Source organism: Oncorhynchus masou, unplaced genomic scaffold, assembly GCF_036934945.1.
Source record: "Oncorhynchus masou masou isolate Uvic2021 unplaced genomic scaffold, UVic_Omas_1.1 unplaced_scaffold_514, whole genome shotgun sequence".
Classification (NCBI taxonomy): domain Eukaryota; kingdom Metazoa; phylum Chordata; class Actinopteri; order Salmoniformes; family Salmonidae; genus Oncorhynchus; species Oncorhynchus masou.
The window spans coordinates 92,501-116,808 of NW_027011543.1; the positions used below are offsets into that span (position 1 = coordinate 92,501).

At 39.7% G+C, this 24,308-nt stretch overlaps 1 protein-coding gene across 1 annotated transcript in view; it reads left to right on the top strand.

The window, feature by feature from the left end:
* The window catches only part of LOC135535775 (ankyrin-2-like), a 183,003-nt gene that overhangs the window by 78,923 nt on the left and 79,772 nt on the right, over positions 1–24,308 (top strand). Inside the window, 3 exon segments of the mRNA XM_064962208.1 lie at positions 15,824–15,890; positions 17,817–17,920; positions 18,652–18,687. Coding sequence (XP_064818280.1) covers positions 15,824–15,890; positions 17,817–17,920; positions 18,652–18,687 — 207 coding nt within the window.

Consider the following 24,308-nt stretch of genomic DNA (forward strand, 5'->3'; position numbering starts at 1 on the left):
CAGGTCTCATCAGACCCTCTATCACTGTGTATAATATAGTACTGTCTATGTCTCCAGGTCTCATCAGACCCTCTATCACTGTGTATAATATAGTACTGTCTGTGTCTCCAGGTCTCATCAGACCCTCTATCACTGTGTATAATATAGTACTGTCTATGTCTCCAGGTCTCGTCAGACCCTCTATCACTGTGTATAATATAGTACTGTCTGTGTCTCCAGGTCTCATCAGACCCTCTATCACTGTGTTGATGTGTATAATATAGTACTGTCTGTGTCTCCAGGTCTCATCAGACCCTATATCACTGTGTATAATATAGTACTGTCTGTGTCTCCAGGTCTCGTCAGACCCTCTATCACTGTGTATAATATAGTACTGTCTGTGTCTCCAGGTCTCATCAGACCCTCTATCACTGTGTTGATGTGTATAATATAGTACTGTCTATGTCTCCAGGTCTCATCAGACCCTCTATCACTGTGTTGATGTGTATAATATAGTACTGTCTGTGTCTCCAGGTCTCATCAGACCCTCTATCACTGTGTATAATATAGTACTGTCTGTGTCTCCAGGTCTCATCAGACCCTCTATCACTGTGTTGATGTGTATAATATAGTACTGTCTATGTCTCCAGGTCTCATCAGACCCCCTATCACTGTGTTGATGTGTATAATATAGTACTGTCTGTGTCTCCAGGTCTCATCAGACCCTCTATCACTGTGTATAATATAGTACTGTCTGTGTCTCCAGGTCTCATCAGACCCTCTATCACTGTGTTGATGTGTATAATATAGTACTGTCTGTGTCTCCAGGTCTCATCAGACCCCCTATCACTGTGTTGATGTGTTGATGTGTATAATATAGTACTGTCTGTGTCTCCAGGTCTCATCAGACCCTCTATCACTGTGTTGATGTGTATAATATAGTACTGTCTATGTCTCCAGGTCTCATCAGACCCTCTATCACTGTGTTGATGTGTATAATATAGTACTGTCTGTGTCTCCAGGTCTCATCAGACGCTCTATCACTGTGTTGATGTGTATAATATAGTACTGTCTATGTCTCCAGGTCTCATCAGACCCTCTATCACTGTGTATAATATAGTACTGTCTATGTCTCCAGGTCTCATCAGACCCTCTATCACTGTGTATAATATAGTACTGTCTATGTCTCCAGGTCTCGTCAGACCCTCTATCACTGTGTATAATATAGTACTGTCTGTGTCTCCAGGTCTCATCAGACCCTCTATCACTGTGTATAATATAGTACTGTCTATGTCTCCAGGTCTCATCAGACCCTATATCACTGTGTATAATATAGTACTGTCTATGTCTCCAGGTCTCGTCAGACCCTCTATCACTGTGTATAATATAGTACTGTCTGTGTCTCCAGGTCTCATCAGACCCTCTATCACTGTGTATAATATAGTACTGTCTATGTCTCCAGGTCTCATCAGACCCTCTATCACTGTGTTGATGTGTATAATATAGTACTGTCTATGTCTCCAGGTCTCATCAGACCCTCTATCACTGTGTATAATATAGTACTGTCTGTGTCTCCAGGTCTCATCAGACCCTCTATCACTGTGTTGATGTGTATAATATAGTACTGTCTGTGTCTCCAGGTCTCATCAGACCCTCTATCACTGTGTTGATGTGTATAATATAGTACTGTCTGTGTCTCCAGGTCTCATCAGACCCTCTATCACTGTGTATAATATAGTACTGTCTGTGTCTCCAGGTCTCATCAGACCCTCTATCACTGTGTTGATGTGTATAATATAGTACTGTCTGTGTCTCCAGGTCTCATCAGACCCTCTATCACTGTGTATAATATAGTACTGTCTATGTCTCCAGGTCTCATCAGACCCTCTATCACTGTGTATAATATAGTACTGTCTATGTCTCCAGGTCTCATCAGACCCTCTATCACTGTGTATAATATAGTACTGTCTGTGTCTCCAGGTCTCATCAGACCCTCTATCACTGTGTATAATATAGTACTGTCTATGTCTCCAGGTCTCATCAGACCCTCTATCACTGTGTATAATATAGTACTGTCTATGTCTCCAGGTCTCATCAGACCCTCTATCACTGTGTTGATGTGTATAATATAGTACTGTCTATGTCTCCAGGTCTCATCAGACCCTCTATCACTGTGTTGATGTGTATAATATAGTACTGTCTATGTCTCCAGGTCTCATCAGACCCTCTATCACTGTGTATAATATAGTACTGTCTATGTCTCCAGGTCTCATCAGACCCTCTATCACTGTGTTGATGTGTATAATATAGTACTGTCTATGTCTCCAGGTCTCATCAGACCCTCTATCACTGTGTATAATATAGTACTGTCTATGTCTCCAGGTCTCATCAGACCCTCTATCACTGTGTATAATATAGTACTGTCTATGTCTCCAGGTCTCATCAGACCCTCTATCACTGTGTATAATATAGTACTGTCTATGTCTCCAGGTCTCATCAGACCCTCTATCACTGTGTATAATATAGTACTGTCTATGTCTCCAGGTCTCATCAGACCCTCTATCACTGTGTTGATGTGTATAATATAGTACTGTCTATGTCTCCAGGTCTCATCAGACCCTCTATCACTGTGTATAATATAGTACTGTCTATGTCTCCAGGTCTCATCAGACCCTCTATCACTGTGTATAATATAGTACTGTCTGTGTCTCCAGGTCTCATCAGACCCTCTATCACTGTGTATAATATAGTACTGTCTATGTCTCCAGGTCTCATCAGACCCTCTATCACTGTGTATAATATAGTACTGTCTATGTCTCCAGGTCTCATCAGACCCTCTATCACTGTGTTGATGTGTATAATATAGTACTGTCTATGTCTCCAGGTCTCGTCAGACCCTCTATCACTGTGTATAATATAGTACTGTCTATGTCTCCAGGTCTCATCAGACCCTCTATCACTGTGTATAATATAGTACTGTCTGTGTCTCCAGGTCTCATCAGACCCTCTATCACTGTGTTGATGTGTATAATATAGTACTGTCTGTGTCTCCAGGTCTCATCAGACCCTCTATCACTGTGTTGATGTGTATAATATAGTACTGTCTATGTCTCCAGGTCTCATCAGACCCTCTATCACTGTGTTGATGTGTATAATATAGTACTGTCTATGTCTCCAGGTCTCATCAGACCCTCTATCACTGTGTATAATATAGTACTGTCTATGTCTCCAGGTCTCATCAGACCCTCTATCACTGTGTTGATGTGTATAATATAGTACTGTCTATGTCTCCAGGTCTCGTCAGACCCTCTATCACTGTGTATAATATAGTACTGTCTATGTCTCCAGGTCTCATCAGACCCTCTATCACTGTGTATAATATAGTACTGTCTGTGTCTCCAGGTCTCATCAGACCCTCTATCACTGTGTTGATGTGTATAATATAGTACTGTCTATGTCTCCAGGTCTCGTCAGACCCTCTATCACTGTGTATAATATAGTACTGTCTATGTCTCCAGGTCTCATCAGACCCTCTATCACTGTGTTGATGTGTATAATATAGTACTGTCTGTGTCTCCAGGTCTCATCAGACCCTCTATCACTGTGTTGATGTGTATAATATAGTACTGTCTATGTCTCCAGGTCTCATCAGACCCTCTATCACTGTGTATAATATAGTACTGTCTATGTCTCCAGGTCTCGTCAGACCCTCTATCACTGTGTATAATATAGTACTGTCTGTGTCTCCAGGTCTCATCAGACCCTCTATCACTGTGTATAATATAGTACTGTCTATGTCTCCAGGTCTCATCAGACCCTCTATCACTGTGTTGATGTGTATAATATAGTACTGTCTATGTCTCCAGGTCTCATCAGACCCTCTATCACTGTGTTGATGTGTATAATATAGTACTGTCTGTGTCTCCAGGTCTCATCAGACCCTCTATCACTGTGTTGATGTGTATAATATAGTACTGTCTATGTCTCCAGGTCTCATCAGACCCTCTATCACTGTGTTGATGTGTATAATATAGTACTGTCTATGTCTCCAGGTCTCATTAGACCCTCTATCACTGTGTATAATATAGTACTGTCTATGTCTCCAGGTCTCATCAGACCCTCTATCACTGTGTATAATATAGTACTGTCTATGTCTCCAGGTCTCATCAGACCCTCTATCACTGTGTATAATATAGTACTGTCTATGTCTCCAGGTCTCATCAGACCCTCTATCACTGTGTTGATGTGTATAATATAGTACTGTCTATGTCTCCAGGTCTCATCAGACCCTCTATCACTGTGTTGATGTGTATAATATAGTACTGTCTGTGTCTCCAGGTCTCATCAGACCCTCTATCACTGTGTTGATGTGTATAATATAGTACTGTCTATGTCTCCAGGTCTCATCAGACCCTCTATCACTGTGTTGATGTGTATAATATAGTACTGTCTATGTCTCCAGGTCTCATCAGACCCTCTATCACTGTGTATAATATAGTACTGTCTATGTCTCCAGGTCTCATCAGACCCTCTATCACTGTGTATAATATAGTACTGTCTATGTCTCCAGGTCTCATCAGACCCTCTATCACTGTGTATAATATAGTACTGTCTATGTCTCCAGGTCTCATCAGACCCTCTATCACTGTGTATAATATAGTACTGTCTATGTCTCCAGGTCTCGTCAGACCCTCTATCACTGTGTTGATGTGTATAATATAGTACTGTCTATGTCTCCAGGTCTCATCAGACCCCCTATCACTGTGTATAATATAGTACTGTCTATGTCTCCAGGTCTCATCAGACCCTCTATCACTGTGTATAATATAGTACTGTCTATGTCTCCAGGTCTCATCAGACCCTCTATCACTGTGTTGATGTGTATAATATAGTACTGTCTATGTCTCCAGGTCTCATCAGACCCTCTATCACTGTGTTGATGTGTATAATATAGTACTGTCTATGTCTCCAGGTCTCATCAGACCCTCTATCACTGTGTTGATGTGTATAATATAGTACTGTCTGTGTCTCCAGGTCTCATCAGACCCTCTATCACTGTGTTGATGTGTATAATATAGTACTGTCTATGTCTCCAGGTCTCATCAGACCCTCTATCACTGTGTATAATATAGTACTGTCTATGTCTCATCATACCCTCTATCACTGTGTTGATGTGTATAATATAGTACTGTCTATGTCTCCAGGTCTCATCAGACCCTCTATCACTGTGTTGATGTGTATAATATAGTACTGTCTATGTCTCCAGGTCTCATCAGACCCTCTATCACTGTGTATAATATAGTACTGTCTATGTCTCCAGGTCTCATCAGACCCTCTATCACTGTGTATAATATAGTACTGTCTATGTCTCCAGGTCTCATCAGACCCTCTATCACTGTGTATAATATAGTACTGTCTATGTCTCCAGGTCTCATCAGACCCTCTATCACTGTGTATAATATAGTACTGTCTATGTCTCCAGGTCTCATCAGACCCTCTATCACTGTGTTGATGTGTATAATATAGTACTATCTATGTCTCCAGGTCTCATCAGACCCTCTATCACTGTGTTGATGTGTATAATATAGTACTGTCTATGTCTCCAGGTCTCATCAGACCCTCTATCACTGTGTATAATATAGTACTGTCTATGTCTCCAGGTCTCATCAGACCCTCTATCACTGTGTTGATGTGTATAATATAGTACTGTCTGTGTCTCCAGGTCTCATCAGACCCTCTATCACTGTGTATAATATAGTACTGTCTATGTCTCCAGGTCTCATCAGACCCTCTATCACTGTGTATAATATAGTACTGTCTATGTCTCCAGGTCTCATCAGACCCTCTATCACTGTGTTGATGTGTATAATATAGTACTATCTATGTCTCCAGGTCTCATCAGACCCTCTATCACTGTGTTGATGTGTATAATATAGTACTGTCTATGTCTCCAGGTCTCATCAGACCCTCTATCACTGTGTATAATATAGTACTGTCTATGTCTCCAGGTCTCATCAGACCCTCTATCACTGTGTATAATATAGTACTGTCTGTGTCTCCAGGTCTCATCAGACCCTCTATCACTGTGTATAATATAGTACTGTCTATGTCTCCAGGTCTCATCAGACCCTCTATCACTGTGTTGATGTGTATAATATAGTACTGTCTATGTCTCCAGGTCTCATTAGACCCTCTATCACTGTGTATAATAGAGTACTGTCTATGTCTCCAGGTCTCATCAGACCCTCTATCACTGTGTTGATGTGTATAATATAGTACTGTCTATGTCTCCAGGTCTCATCAGACCCTCTATCACTGTGTTGATGTGTATAATATAGTACTGTCTATGTCTCCAGGTCTCATCAGACCCTCTATCACTGTGTTGATGTGTATAATATAGTACTGTCTATGTCTCCAGGTCTCGTCAGACCCTCTATCACTGTGTATAATATAGTACTGTCTATGTCTCCAGGTCTCATCAGACCCTCTATCACTGTGTATAATATAGTACTGTCTATGTCTCCAAGTCTCATCAGACCCTCTATCACTGTGTATAATATAGTACTGTCTATGTCTCCAGGTCTCATCAGACCCTCTATCACTGTGTTGATGTGTATAATATAGTACTGTCTGTGTCTCCAGGTCTCATCAGACCCTCTATCACTGTGTTGATGTGTATAATATAGTACTGTCTATGTCTCCAGGTCTCATCAGACCCTCTATCACTGTGTATAATATAGTACTGTCTATGTCTCCAGGTCTCATCAGACCCTCTATCACTGTGTTGATGTGTATAATATAGTACTGTCTATGTCTCCAGGTCTCATCAGACCCTCTATCACTGTGTTGATGTGTATAATATAGTACTGTCTATGTCTCCAGGTCTCATCAGACCCTCTATCACTGTGTATAATATAGTACTGTCTATGTCTCCAGGTCTCATCAGACCCTCTATCACTGTGTTGATGTGTATAATATAGTACTGTCTGTGTCTCCAGGTCTCATCAGACCCTCTATCACTGTGTATAATATAGTACTGTCTATGTCTCCAGGTCTCATCAGACCCTCTATCACTGTGTATAATATAGTACTGTCTATGTCTCCAGGTCTCATCAGACCCTCTATCACTGTGTTGATGTGTATAATATAGTACTGTCTATGTCTCCAGGTCTCATCAGACCCTCTATCACTGTGTTGATGTGTATAATATAGTACTGTCTATGTCTCCAGGTCTCATCAGACCCTCTATCACTGTGTTGATGTGTATAATATAGTACTGTCTATGTCTCCAGGTCTCGTCAGACCCTCTATCACTGTGTTGATGTGTATAATATAGTACTGTCTATGTCTCCAGGTCTCATCAGACCCTCTATCACTGTGTTGATGTGTATAATATAGTACTGTCTATGTCTCCAGGTCTCATCAGACCCTCTATCACTGTGTTGATGTGTATAATATAGTACTGTCTATGTCTCCAGGTCTCATCAGACCCTCTATCACTGTGTTGATGTGTATAATATAGTACTGTCTATGTCTCCAGGTCTCATCAGACCCTCTATCACTGTGTTGATGTGTATAATATAGTACTGTCTATGTCTCCAGGTCTCATCAGACCCTCTATCACTGTGTTGATGTGTATAATATAGTACTGTCTGTGTCTCCAGGTCTCATCAGACCCTCTATCACTGTGTATAATATAGTACTGTCTATGTCTCCAGGTCTCATCAGACCCTCTATCACTGTGTATAATATAGTACTGTCTATGTCTCCAGGTCTCATCAGACCCTCTATCACTGTGTATAATATAGTACTGTCTATGTCTCCAGGTCTCATCAGACCCTCTATCACTGTGTATAATATAGTACTGTCTATGTCTCCAGGTCTCATCAGACCCTCTATCACTGTGTATAATATAGTACTGTCTATGTCTCATTAGACCCTCTATCACTGTGTTGATGTGTATAATATAGTACTGTCTATGTCTCCAGGTCTCATCAGACCCTCTATCACTGTGTATAATATAGTACTGTCTGTGTCTCCAGGTCTCATCAGACCCTCTATCACTGTGTTGATGTGTATAATATAGTACTGTCTATGTCTCCAGGTCTCATCAGACCCCCTATCACTGTGTTGATGTGTATAATATAGTACTGTCTGTGTCTCCAGGTCTCATCAGACCCTCTATCACTGTGTATAATATAGTACTGTCTGTGTCTCCAGGTCTCATCAGACCCTCTATCACTGTGTTGATGTGTATAATATAGTACTGTCTGTGTCTCCAGGTCTCATCAGACCCCCTATCACTGTGTTGATGTGTATAATATAGTACTGTCTGTGTCTCCAGGTCTCATCAGACCCTCTATCACTGTGTTGATGTGTATAATATAGTACTGTCTATGTCTCCAGGTCTCATCAGACCCTCTATCACTGTGTTGATGTGTATAATATAGTACTGTCTGTGTCTCCAGGTCTCATCAGACGCTCTATCACTGTGTTGATGTGTATAATATAGTACTGTCTATGTCTCCAGGTCTCATCAGACCCTCTATCACTGTGTATAATATAGTACTGTCTATGTCTCCAGGTCTCATCAGACCCTCTATCACTGTGTATAATATAGTACTGTCTATGTCTCCAGGTCTCGTCAGACCCTCTATCACTGTGTATAATATAGTACTGTCTGTGTCTCCAGGTCTCATCAGACCCTCTATCACTGTGTATAATATAGTACTGTCTATGTCTCCAGGTCTCATCAGACCCTATATCACTGTGTATAATATAGTACTGTCTATGTCTCCAGGTCTCGTCAGACCCTCTATCACTGTGTATAATATAGTACTGTCTGTGTCTCCAGGTCTCATCAGACCCTCTATCACTGTGTATAATATAGTACTGTCTATGTCTCCAGGTCTCATCAGACCCTCTATCACTGTGTTGATGTGTATAATATAGTACTGTCTATGTCTCCAGGTCTCATCAGACCCTCTATCACTGTGTATAATATAGTACTGTCTGTGTCTCCAGGTCTCATCAGACCCTCTATCACTGTGTTGATGTGTATAATATAGTACTGTCTGTGTCTCCAGGTCTCATCAGACCCTCTATCACTGTGTTGATGTGTATAATATAGTACTGTCTGTGTCTCCAGGTCTCATCAGACCCTCTATCACTGTGTATAATATAGTACTGTCTGTGTCTCCAGGTCTCATCAGACCCTCTATCACTGTGTTGATGTGTATAATATAGTACTGTCTGTGTCTCCAGGTCTCATCAGACCCTCTATCACTGTGTATAATATAGTACTGTCTATGTCTCCAGGTCTCATCAGACCCTCTATCACTGTGTATAATATAGTACTGTCTATGTCTCCAGGTCTCATCAGACCCTCTATCACTGTGTATAATATAGTACTGTCTGTGTCTCCAGGTCTCATCAGACCCTCTATCACTGTGTATAATATAGTACTGTCTATGTCTCCAGGTCTCATCAGACCCTCTATCACTGTGTATAATATAGTACTGTCTATGTCTCCAGGTCTCATCAGACCCTCTATCACTGTGTTGATGTGTATAATATAGTACTGTCTATGTCTCCAGGTCTCATCAGACCCTCTATCACTGTGTTGATGTGTATAATATAGTACTGTCTATGTCTCCAGGTCTCATCAGACCCTCTATCACTGTGTATAATATAGTACTGTCTATGTCTCCAGGTCTCATCAGACCCTCTATCACTGTGTTGATGTGTATAATATAGTACTGTCTATGTCTCCAGGTCTCATCAGACCCTCTATCACTGTGTATAATATAGTACTGTCTATGTCTCCAGGTCTCATCAGACCCTCTATCACTGTGTATAATATAGTACTGTCTATGTCTCCAGGTCTCATCAGACCCTCTATCACTGTGTATAATATAGTACTGTCTATGTCTCCAGGTCTCATCAGACCCTCTATCACTGTGTATAATATAGTACTGTCTATGTCTCCAGGTCTCATCAGACCCTCTATCACTGTGTTGATGTGTATAATATAGTACTGTCTATGTCTCCAGGTCTCATCAGACCCTCTATCACTGTGTATAATATAGTACTGTCTATGTCTCCAGGTCTCATCAGACCCTCTATCACTGTGTATAATATAGTACTGTCTGTGTCTCCAGGTCTCATCAGACCCTCTATCACTGTGTATAATATAGTACTGTCTATGTCTCCAGGTCTCATCAGACCCTCTATCACTGTGTATAATATAGTACTGTCTATGTCTCCAGGTCTCATCAGACCCTCTATCACTGTGTTGATGTGTATAATATAGTACTGTCTATGTCTCCAGGTCTCGTCAGACCCTCTATCACTGTGTATAATATAGTACTGTCTATGTCTCCAGGTCTCATCAGACCCTCTATCACTGTGTATAATATAGTACTGTCTGTGTCTCCAGGTCTCATCAGACCCTCTATCACTGTGTTGATGTGTATAATATAGTACTGTCTGTGTCTCCAGGTCTCATCAGACCCTCTATCACTGTGTTGATGTGTATAATATAGTACTGTCTATGTCTCCAGGTCTCATCAGACCCTCTATCACTGTGTTGATGTGTATAATATAGTACTGTCTATGTCTCCAGGTCTCATCAGACCCTCTATCACTGTGTATAATATAGTACTGTCTATGTCTCCAGGTCTCATCAGACCCTCTATCACTGTGTTGATGTGTATAATATAGTACTGTCTATGTCTCCAGGTCTCGTCAGACCCTCTATCACTGTGTATAATATAGTACTGTCTATGTCTCCAGGTCTCATCAGACCCTCTATCACTGTGTATAATATAGTACTGTCTGTGTCTCCAGGTCTCATCAGACCCTCTATCACTGTGTTGATGTGTATAATATAGTACTGTCTATGTCTCCAGGTCTCGTCAGACCCTCTATCACTGTGTATAATATAGTACTGTCTATGTCTCCAGGTCTCATCAGACCCTCTATCACTGTGTTGATGTGTATAATATAGTACTGTCTGTGTCTCCAGGTCTCATCAGACCCTCTATCACTGTGTTGATGTGTATAATATAGTACTGTCTATGTCTCCAGGTCTCATCAGACCCTCTATCACTGTGTATAATATAGTACTGTCTATGTCTCCAGGTCTCGTCAGACCCTCTATCACTGTGTATAATATAGTACTGTCTGTGTCTCCAGGTCTCATCAGACCCTCTATCACTGTGTATAATATAGTACTGTCTATGTCTCCAGGTCTCATCAGACCCTCTATCACTGTGTTGATGTGTATAATATAGTACTGTCTATGTCTCCAGGTCTCATCAGACCCTCTATCACTGTGTTGATGTGTATAATATAGTACTGTCTGTGTCTCCAGGTCTCATCAGACCCTCTATCACTGTGTTGATGTGTATAATATAGTACTGTCTATGTCTCCAGGTCTCATCAGACCCTCTATCACTGTGTTGATGTGTATAATATAGTACTGTCTATGTCTCCAGGTCTCATTAGACCCTCTATCACTGTGTATAATATAGTACTGTCTATGTCTCCAGGTCTCATCAGACCCTCTATCACTGTGTATAATATAGTACTGTCTATGTCTCCAGGTCTCATCAGACCCTCTATCACTGTGTATAATATAGTACTGTCTATGTCTCCAGGTCTCATCAGACCCTCTATCACTGTGTTGATGTGTATAATATAGTACTGTCTATGTCTCCAGGTCTCATCAGACCCTCTATCACTGTGTTGATGTGTATAATATAGTACTGTCTGTGTCTCCAGGTCTCATCAGACCCTCTATCACTGTGTTGATGTGTATAATATAGTACTGTCTATGTCTCCAGGTCTCATCAGACCCTCTATCACTGTGTTGATGTGTATAATATAGTACTGTCTATGTCTCCAGGTCTCATCAGACCCTCTATCACTGTGTATAATATAGTACTGTCTATGTCTCCAGGTCTCATCAGACCCTCTATCACTGTGTATAATATAGTACTGTCTATGTCTCCAGGTCTCATCAGACCCTCTATCACTGTGTATAATATAGTACTGTCTATGTCTCCAGGTCTCATCAGACCCTCTATCACTGTGTATAATATAGTACTGTCTATGTCTCCAGGTCTCGTCAGACCCTCTATCACTGTGTTGATGTGTATAATATAGTACTGTCTATGTCTCCAGGTCTCATCAGACCCCCTATCACTGTGTATAATATAGTACTGTCTATGTCTCCAGGTCTCATCAGACCCTCTATCACTGTGTATAATATAGTACTGTCTATGTCTCCAGGTCTCATCAGACCCTCTATCACTGTGTTGATGTGTATAATATAGTACTGTCTATGTCTCCAGGTCTCATCAGACCCTCTATCACTGTGTTGATGTGTATAATATAGTACTGTCTATGTCTCCAGGTCTCATCAGACCCTCTATCACTGTGTTGATGTGTATAATATAGTACTGTCTGTGTCTCCAGGTCTCATCAGACCCTCTATCACTGTGTTGATGTGTATAATATAGTACTGTCTATGTCTCCAGGTCTCATCAGACCCTCTATCACTGTGTATAATATAGTACTGTCTATGTCTCATCATACCCTCTATCACTGTGTTGATGTGTATAATATAGTACTGTCTATGTCTCCAGGTCTCATCAGACCCTCTATCACTGTGTTGATGTGTATAATATAGTACTGTCTATGTCTCCAGGTCTCATCAGACCCTCTATCACTGTGTATAATATAGTACTGTCTATGTCTCCAGGTCTCATCAGACCCTCTATCACTGTGTATAATATAGTACTGTCTATGTCTCCAGGTCTCATCAGACCCTCTATCACTGTGTATAATATAGTACTGTCTATGTCTCCAGGTCTCATCAGACCCTCTATCACTGTGTATAATATAGTACTGTCTATGTCTCCAGGTCTCATCAGACCCTCTATCACTGTGTTGATGTGTATAATATAGTACTATCTATGTCTCCAGGTCTCATCAGACCCTCTATCACTGTGTTGATGTGTATAATATAGTACTGTCTATGTCTCCAGGTCTCATCAGACCCTCTATCACTGTGTATAATATAGTACTGTCTATGTCTCCAGGTCTCATCAGACCCTCTATCACTGTGTTGATGTGTATAATATAGTACTGTCTGTGTCTCCAGGTCTCATCAGACCCTCTATCACTGTGTATAATATAGTACTGTCTATGTCTCCAGGTCTCATCAGACCCTCTATCACTGTGTATAATATAGTACTGTCTATGTCTCCAGGTCTCATCAGACCCTCTATCACTGTGTTGATGTGTATAATATAGTACTATCTATGTCTCCAGGTCTCATCAGACCCTCTATCACTGTGTTGATGTGTATAATATAGTACTGTCTATGTCTCCAGGTCTCATCAGACCCTCTATCACTGTGTATAATATAGTACTGTCTATGTCTCCAGGTCTCATCAGACCCTCTATCACTGTGTATAATATAGTACTGTCTGTGTCTCCAGGTCTCATCAGACCCTCTATCACTGTGTATAATATAGTACTGTCTATGTCTCCAGGTCTCATCAGACCCTCTATCACTGTGTTGATGTGTATAATATAGTACTGTCTATGTCTCCAGGTCTCATTAGACCCTCTATCACTGTGTATAATAGAGTACTGTCTATGTCTCCAGGTCTCATCAGACCCTCTATCACTGTGTTGATGTGTATAATATAGTACTGTCTATGTCTCCAGGTCTCATCAGACCCTCTATCACTGTGTTGATGTGTATAATATAGTACTGTCTATGTCTCCAGGTCTCATCAGACCCTCTATCACTGTGTTGATGTGTATAATATAGTACTGTCTATGTCTCCAGGTCTCGTCAGACCCTCTATCACTGTGTATAATATAGTACTGTCTATGTCTCCAGGTCTCATCAGACCCTCTATCACTGTGTATAATATAGTACTGTCTATGTCTCCAAGTCTCATCAGACCCTCTATCACTGTGTATAATATAGTACTGTCTATGTCTCCAGGTCTCATCAGACCCTCTATCACTGTGTTGATGTGTATAATATAGTACTGTCTGTGTCTCCAGGTCTCATCAGACCCTCTATCACTGTGTTGATGTGTATAATATAGTACTGTCTATGTCTCCAGGTCTCATCAGACCCTCTATCACTGTGTATAATATAGTACTGTCTATGTCTCCAGGTCTCATCAGACCCTCTATCACTGTGTTGATGTGTATAATATAGTACTGTCTATGTCTCCAGGTCTCATCAGACCCTCTATCACTGTGTTGATGTGTATAATATAGTACTGTCTATGTCTCCAGGTCTCATCAGACCCTCTATCACTGTGTATAATATAGTACTGTCTATGTCTCCAGGTCTCATCAGACCCTCTATCACTGTGTTGATGTGTATAATATAGTACTGTCTGTGTCTCCAGGTCTCATCAGACCCTCTATCACTGTGTATAATATAGTACTGTCTATGTCTCCAGGTCTCATCAGACCCTCTATCACTGTGTATAATATAGTACTGTCTATGTCTCCAGGTCTCATCAGACCCTCTATCACTGTGTTGATGTGTATAATATAGTACTGTCTATGTCTCCAGGTCTCGTCAGACCCTCTATCACTGTGTTGATGTGTATAATATAGTACTGTCTATGTCTCCAGGTCTCATCAGACCCTCTATCACTGTGTTGATGTGTATAATATAGTACTGTCTATGTCTCCAGGTCTCGTCAGACCCTCTATCACTGTGTTGATGTGTATAATATAGTACTGTCTATGTCTCCAGGTCTCATCAGACCCTCTATCACTGTGTTGATGTGTATAATATAGTACTGTCTATGTCTCCAGGTCTCATCAGACCCTCTATCACTGTGTTGATGTGTATAATATAGTACTGTCTATGTCTCCAGGTCTCATCAGACCCTCTATCACTGTGTTGATGTGTATAATATAGTACTGTCTATGTCTCCAGGTCTCATCAGACCCTCTATCACTGTGTTGATGTGTATAATATAGTACTGTCTATGTCTCCAGGTCTCATCAGACCCTCTATCACTGTGTTGATGTGTATAATATAGTACTGTCTGTGTCTCCAGGTCTCATCAGACCCTCTATCACTGTGTATAATATAGTACTGTCTATGTCTCCAGGTCTCATCAGACCCTCTATCACTGTGTATAATATAGTACTGTCTATGTCTCCAGGTCTCATCAGACCCTCTATCACTGTGTATAATATAGTACTGTCTATGTCTCCAGGTCTCATCAGACCCTCTATCACTGTGTATAATATAGTACTGTCTATGTCTCCAGGTCTCATCAGACCCTCTATCACTGTGTATAATATAGTACTGTCTATGTCTCATTAGACCCTCTATCACTGTGTTGATGTGTATAATATAGTACTGTCTATGTCTCCAGGTCTCATCAGACCCTCTATCACTGTGTATAATATAGTACTGTCTATGTCTCCAGGTCTCATCAGACCCTCTATCACTGTGTTGATGTGTATAATATAGTACTGTCTGTGTCTCCAGGTCTCATCAGACCCTCTATCACTGTGTTGATGTGTATAATATAGTACTGTCTATGTCTCCAGGTCTCATCAGACCCTCTGTCACTGTGTTGATGTGTATAATATAGTACTGTCTGTGTCTCCAGGTCTCATCAGACCCTCTATCACTGTGTATAATATAGTACTGTCTATGTCTCCAGGTCTCATCAGACCCTCTATCACTGTGTATAATATAGTACTGTCTATGTCTCCAGGTCTCGTCAGACCCTCTATCACTGTGTTGATGTGTATAATATAGTACTGTCTATGTCTCCAGGTCTCATCAGACCCCTGTCCACCAGAGAGATGGAGTCCTGATTGAAGACATGATCACCAGCCACCAGGTCATTAAACATTTACACACTTCACACCTTTACAGAAACCGGTGTTCACCTTCACACAGCTGTACACATCATCGCAACCTTTACACACACCTGTAGAAACCTTAACACACCTGTAGAAACCTTTACACACACCTGTAGAAACCTTAACACACCTGTAGAAACCTTAACACACCTGTAGAAACCTTAACACACCTGTACACATCATCACAACCTTTACACACACCTGTAGAAACCTTAACACACCTGTAGATAACTTAACACACCTGTAGATAACTTAACACACCTGTAGAAACCTTAACACGCCTGTAGAAACCTTAACACGCCTGTAGAAACCTTAACACGCCTGTAGAAACCTTAACACAGCTGTAGAAACCTTAACACACCTGTAGAAACCTTAACACACCTGTACACATCATCACAACCTTTACACACACCTGTAGAAACCTTAACACACCTGTAGATAACTTAACACACCTGTAGATAACTTAACACACCTGTAGAAACCTTAACACGCCTGTAGAAACCTTAACACGCCTGTAGAAACCTTAACACGCCTGTAGAAACCTTAACACACCTGTAGAAACCTTAACACGCCTGTAGAAACCTTAACACACCTGTAGAAACCTTAACACGCCTGTAGAAACCTTAACACGCCTGTAGAAACCTTAACACACCTGTAGAAACCTTAACACACCTGTAGATAACTTAACACACCTGTAGAAACCTTAACACGCCTGTAGAAACCTTAACACGCCTGTAGAAACCTTAACACGCCTGTAGAAACCTTAACACACCTGTACACATCATCACAACCTTTACACACACCTGTAGAAACCTTAACACACCTGTAGAACCTTAACAAACCTGTAGAAACCGTAACACACCTGTAGAAACCTTAACACACCCGTAGAAACCTTAACACACCTGTATAAACCTTAACAAGCCTGTAGAAACCTTCACACAGCTGTACACATCACCACAACCTTTACACACACCTGTAGAAACCTTAACACACCTGTAGAAACCTTAACACACCTGTAGAAACCTTAACACGACTGTAGAAACCTTAACACGCCTGTAGAAACCTTAACACGCCTGTAGAAACCTTAACACGCCTGTAGAAACCTTAACACGCCTGTAGAAACCTTAACACGCCTGTATAAACCTTAACACGCCTGTAGAAACCTTCACACAGCTGTACACATCACCACAACCTTTACACACACCTGTAGAAACCTTAACACACCTGTAGAAACCTTAACACACCTGTAGAAACCTTAACACACACCTGTAGAAACCTTAACACACCTGTAGAACCTTAACACACCTGTAGAAACCTTAACACGACTGTAGAAACCTTAACACACCTGTAGAAACCTTAACACGCCTGTAGAAACCTTAACACGCCTGTAGAAACCTTAACACGCCTGTAGAAACCTTAACACGCCTGTAGAAACCTTAACACGCCTGTAGAAACCTTAACACACCTGTAGAAACCTTAACACACCTGTAAACCTTAACACACCTGTAGAAACCTTAACACACCTGTAGAAACCTTGACACACCTGTAGAAACCTTAACACACCTGTAGAAACCGTAACACACCTGTAGAAACCTTAACACGCCCGTAGAAACCTTAACACGCCTGTAGAAACCTTAACACGCCTGTAGAAACCTTAACACGCCTGTAGAAACCTTAACACGCCTGTAGAAACCTTAACACACCTTTAGAAACCTTAACACACCTGTAGAAACCTTAACACACCTGTAGAAACCTTAACACACCTGTAGAAACCTTAACACACCTGTAGAAACCTTTACACACCTGTAGAAACCTTAACACACCTGTATAGTCACCTATATAAATACACCTGTTGATGTTTCTTTTTGAAGTTCACCTCCAGATGTAGTTGTGTTGGTCAGCAGGTGTCGTCTCTGTCCAGAGAGAATGAGAAGGACTCCTTCAGACTGAGCTGGGGAGCAGAGCACCTGGACAACGTAGTGCTGTCATCTAGCCTGCTGCACTCTGGGTCAGTATGGAGCACACACACACACACATGCATGTACACACACACACACACACATGCACACACACACACATACACACGCACGCACACACACGCATGCAAGCACACACATGCACACACACACACGCAGCTCACACATGCACGCACACACACGCACACGCATACAAGCACGCAAAGATACACACACACACAGGTGCACATGTTTAGTAATATTCACTGTGTTACAGGATAGAGTTTGATTCACCTCCTAAATCCACATTAATTTCCCCTTTACACTTCTATTTCACTCCTTCACTTTATATTATGTTTTCTCCCTCTATCTCTGTCTCTGTGGTTCTATCTCTCTGTGGTTATATCTATCTGTATTTCTATCTCTCTGTGGTTCTATCTCTCTGTATTTATATCTCTCTGTGGTTCTATCTATCTGTATTTCTATCTCTCTGTGGTTCTATCTCTCTGTGTCTCCCTCTATCTCTGTGCTGTGGTTATATCTCTCTGTGCTGTGGTTCTAACTCTCTGTGTTTCTATCTCTCTGTATATCTGTCTCTCTGTGTCTCCCTCTATCTCTATGCTGTGTTTCTATCTCTGGGCTGTGTTTCTATCTCTGTGTCTCTGTGTGTCTCTCTCTCTCTCTCTCTCTCTCTCTCTCTCTCTCTATCCCCCTTCCTTCTCACTCCAAGTTTCTCTCTCTATATATTTCTCTCTCTGATGGTGTGTGTTTTGTCTGCTTCTAGCCAATCCTCCCCGTGCCTAGACCATGACAACAGCAGGTGATTTCTCTCTCTGTTTCATTTCTTTCTCTCTCTCTCTCTGTCTCTCACTCTCTCTCTCCCCCTTTTATCTCTCTCTCTGTCTCTCCCTCTCTCTCTCCCCCCCTTTTATCTCTCTCTCTGTCTCCCTCTCTCTCTCTCTCTCTCTCTCTCTCTATGTGTCTCCCCCTCTCTCTCTCTCTGTCTCTCACTCTCTCTCTATCTCCCCCTTTTATCTCTCTCTCTCTGTCTCTCCCTCTCTCTCTGTCTCTCTCTCTCTCTCTCCCCCTCCCTCTCTATGTCTCTCTCTTTCCTCTTCCTCCTGTTCTTCACCTCCACCTCTCCATGCATGCTGTCCCCCTCTTCTCCTAGGGGTACATCCTAAACTATCTCATCTCTCAGTTATATGCATGTAATAAGACTATAGATGCCATATAGTAATGGTATAGAAATCCAAGGTACGTTGGATATGCTGTAGGTACTAACACATCGTCACTTGAAGTTCATCCATGTTAAAGGAAGCAGATTCCTGGAGCGATGCGATAGCTTCTGATGCCTCTATTCCGCCTGTCTGGCAACTCAGAACTTACTAGGAATGGAATATTGGAATGGGAGTAGAGTGATACTGAGTAGAATGGAATAGACTGAAATGGAAGTGAATAGAATGGAATGGATGTGAATAGAATGGAAGTGAATAGAATGGAATGGAAGTGAGTAGAATGGAATAGAAGTGAATAGAATGGAATGGAAGTGAATAGAATGAAATGGAAGTGAATAGAATGGAATGGATATGAATAGAATGGAAGTGAATAGAATGGAATGGAAGTGAGTAGAATGGAATAGAAGTGAATAGAATGGAATGGAAGTGAATAGAATGAAACGGAAGTGAATAGAATGGAATAGAAGTGAGTAGAATGGAATAGAAGTGAATAGAATGGAATGCAAGTGAATAGAATGCAAGTGAATAGAATGGAAGTGAATAGAATGGAATGCAAGTGAGTAGAATGGAATAGAAGTGAATAGAATGGAATGGAAGTGAATAGAATGAAATGGAAGTGAATAGAATGGAATGGATATGAATAGAATGGAAGTGAATAGAATGGAATGGAAGTGAGTAGAATGGAATAGAAGTGAATAGAATGGAATGGAAGTGAATAGAATGAAATGGAAGTGAATAGAATGGAATGGATATGAATAGAATGGAAGTGAATAGAATGGAATGGAAGTGAGGAGAATGGAATAGAAGTGAATAGAATGGAATGGAAGTGAATAGAATGAAACGGAAGTGAATAGAATGGAATAGAAGTGAGTAGAATGGAATGGAAGTGAGTAGAATGGAATAGAAGTGAATAGAATGGAATGCAAGTGAATAGAATGCAAGTGAATAGAATGGAAGTGAATAGAATGGAATGCAAGTGAATAGAATGCAAGTGAATAGAATGCAAGTGAATAGAATGGAAGTGAGTAGAATGGAATGGAAGTGAGTAGAATGGAATGGAAGTGAGTAGAATGGAATGGAAGTGAATAGAATGGAATGGAAGTGAATAGAATGCAAGTGAATAGAATGGAAGTGAATAGAATGGAATGGAAGTGAATAGAATGGAATGGAAGTGAGTAGAATGGAATGGAAGTGAATAGAATGCAAGTGAATAGAATGGAAGTGAATAGAATGCAAGTGAATAGAATGGAAGTGAATAGAATGGAATGGAAGTGAATAGAATGGAATGGAAGTGAATATAATGGAAGTGAATAGAATGTAATGGAAGTGAATAGAATGGAATGGAAGTGAATATAATGGAATGGAAGTGAATAGAATGGAAGTGAATAGAATGGAATGGAAGTGAATAGAATGGAATAGAAGTGAATAGAATGGAATGGAAGTGAATATAATGGAATGGAAGTGAATATAATGGAAGTGAATAGCATGGAATGGAAGTGAATAGAAAAGAAGTGAATAGAATGGAATGGAAGTGAATTGAATGGAATGGAAGTGAATAGAATGGAAGTGAATAGAATGGAATGGAAGATAATATAATGGAAGTGAATAGAATGGAATTAAAGTGAATAGAATGGAAGTGAATAGAATGGAATGGAAGATAATATAATGGAAGTGAATAGAATGGAATGGAAGTGAATATAATGAAATGGAAGTGAATATAATGGAAGTGAATAGAATGGAATGGAAGATAATATAATGGAAGTGAATAGAATGGAAGTGAATAGAATGGAATGGAAGATAATATAATGGAAGTGAATAGAATGGAATGGAAGTGAATATAATGAAATGGAAGTGAATATAATGGAAGTGAATAGAATGGAAGTGAATAGAATGGAATGGAAGTGAATAGAATGGAATGGAAGTGAATAGAATAGAAGTGAATAGAATGTAATGGAAGTGAATGGAAGTGAATAGAATGGAATGGAAGTGAATTGAATGGAATGGAAGTGAATAGAATGGAAGTGAATAGAATGGAATGGAAGTGAGTAGAATGGAATGGAAGTGAGTAGAATGGAATGGAAGTGAATAGAATGGAATGGAAGTGAATAGAATGCAAGTGAATAGAATGGAAGTGAATAGAATGGAATGGAAGTGAATAGAATGGAATGGAAGTGAGTAGAATGGAATGGAAGTGAATAGAATGCAAGTGAATAGAATGGAAGTGAATAGAATGCAAGTGAATAGAATGGAAGTGAATAGAATGGAATGGAAGTGAATAGAATGGAATGGAAGTGAATATAATGGAAGTGAATAGAATGTAATGGAAGTGAATAGAATGGAATGGAAGTGAATATAATGGAATGGAAGTGAATAGAATGGAAGTGAATAGAATGGAATGGAAGTGAATAGAATGGAATAGAAGTGAATAGAATGGAATGGAAGTGAATATAATGGAATGGAAGTGAATATAATGGAAGTGAATAGCATGGAATGGAAGTGAATAGAAAAGAAGTGAATAGAATGGAATGGAAGTGAATTGAATGGAATGGAAGTGAATAGAATGGAAGTGAATAGAATGGAATGGAAGATAATATAATGGAAGTGAATAGAATGGAATTAAAGTGAATAGAATGGAAGTGAATAGAATGGAATGGAAGATAATATAATGGAAGTGAATAGAATGGAATGGAAGTGAATATAATGAAATGGAAGTGAATATAATGGAAGTGAATAGAATGGAATGGAAGATAATATAATGGAAGTGAATAGAATGGAAGTGAATAGAATGGAATGGAAGATAATATAATGGAAGTGAATAGAATGGAATGGAAGTGAATATAATGAAATGGAAGTGAATATAATGGAAGTGAATAGAATGGAAGTGAATAGAATGGAATGGAAGTGAATAGAATGGAATGGAAGTGAATAGAATAGAAGTGAATAGAATGTAATGGAAGTGAATGGAAGTGAATAGAATGGAATGGAAGTGAATTGAATGGAATGGAAGTGAATAGAATGGAAGTGAATAGAATGGAATGGAAGTGAGTAGAATGGAATGGAAGTGAGTAGAATGGAATGGAAGTGAATAGAATGGAATGGAAGTGAATAGAATGCAAGTGAATAGAATGGAAGTGAATAGAATGGAATGGAAGTGAATAGAATGGAATGGAAGTGAGTAGAATGGAATGGAAGTGAATAGAATGCAAGTGAATAGAATGGAAGTGAATAGAATGCAAGTGAATAGAATGGAAGTGAATAGAATGGAATGGAAGTGAATAGAATGGAATGGAAGTGAATATAATGGAAGTGAATAGAATGTAATGGAAGTGAATAGAATGGAATGGAAGTGAATATAATGGAATGGAAGTGAATAGAATGGAAGTGAATAGAATGGAATGGAAGTGAATAGAATGGAATAGAAGTGAATAGAATGGAATGGAAGTGAATATAATGGAATGGAAGTGAATATAATGGAAGTGAATAGCATGGAATGGAAGTGAATAGAAAAGAAGTGAATAGAATGGAATGGAAGTGAATTGAATGGAATGGAAGTGAATAGAATGGAAGTGAATAGAATGGAATGGAAGATAATATAATGGAAGTGAATAGAATGGAATTAAAGTGAATAGAATGGAAGTGAATAGAATGGAATGGAAGATAATATAATGGAAGTGAATAGAATGGAATGGAAGTGAATATAATGAAATGGAAGTGAATATAATGGAAGTGAATAGAATGGAATGGAAGATAATATAATGGAAGTGAATAGAATGGAAGTGAATAGAATGGAATGGAAGATAATATAATGGAAGTGAATAGAATGGAATGGAAGTGAATATAATGAAATGGAAGTGAATATAATGGAAGTGAATAGAATGGAAGTGAATAGAATGGAATGGAAGTGAATAGAATGGAATGGAAGTGAATAGAATAGAAGTGAATAGAATGTAATGGAAGTGAATGGAAGTGAATAGAATGGAATGGAAGTGAATTGAATGGAATGGAAGTGAATAGAATGGAAGTGAATAGAATGGAATGGAAGATAATATAATGGAAGTGAATAGAATGGAATGAAAGTGAATAGAATGGAAGTGAATAGAATGGAATGGAAGATAATATAATGGAAGTGAATAGAATGGAATGGAAGTGAATAGAATGGAATGAAAGTGAATAGAATGGAAGTGAATAGAATGGAATGGAAGATAATATAATGGAAGTGAATAGGAATGAAAGTGAATAGAATGGAAGTGAATAGAATGGAATGGAAGATAATATAATGGAAGTGAATAGAATGGAATGGAAGTGAATAGAATAGAAGTGAATAGAATGTAATGGAAGTGAATGGAAGTGAATAGAATGGAATGGAAGTGAATGGAAGTGAATAGAAAGGAATGTAAGTGAATAGAATAGAATGGAAGTGAATAGAATGGAATGGAAGTGAATAGAATGGAATGGAAGTGAGTAGAATGGAATGGAAGTGAATAGAATGGAATGGAAGTGAATAGAATGGAAGTGAATAGAATGGAATGGATGTGAATAGAATGGAATGGAAATGAATAGAATGGAATGGAAGTGAATAGAATGGAATGGAAGTGAATAGAATAGAATGGAAGTGAATAGAATGAATGGAAGTGAATAGAATGAATGGAAGTGAATATAATGGAATGGAAGTGAATAGAATGGAATAGAATGGAAGTGAATAGAATGGAAGTGAATAGAATGGAATATAATGGAATGGAAGTGAATAGAATGGAATAGAATGGAATGGAAGTGAATAGAATAGAATGGAAGTGAATAGAATGGAATGGAAGTGAATAGAATAGAAGTGAATAGAATGTAATGGAAGTGAATGGAAGTGAATAGAATGGAATGGAAGTGAATGGAAGTGAATAGAAAGGAATGTAAGTGAATAGAATAGAATGGAAGTGAATAGAATGGAATGGAAGTGAATAGAATGGAATGGAAGTGAGTAGAATGGAATGGAAGTGAATAGAATGGAATGGAAGTGAATAGAATGGAAGTGAATAGAATGGAATGGATGTGAATAGAATGGAATGGAAATGAATAGAATGGAATGGAAGTGAATAGAATGGAATGGAAGTGAATAGAATAGAATGGAAGTGAATAGAATGAATGGAAGTGAATAGAATGAATGGAAGTGAATAGAATGGAATGGAAGTGAATAGAATGGAATAGAATGGAA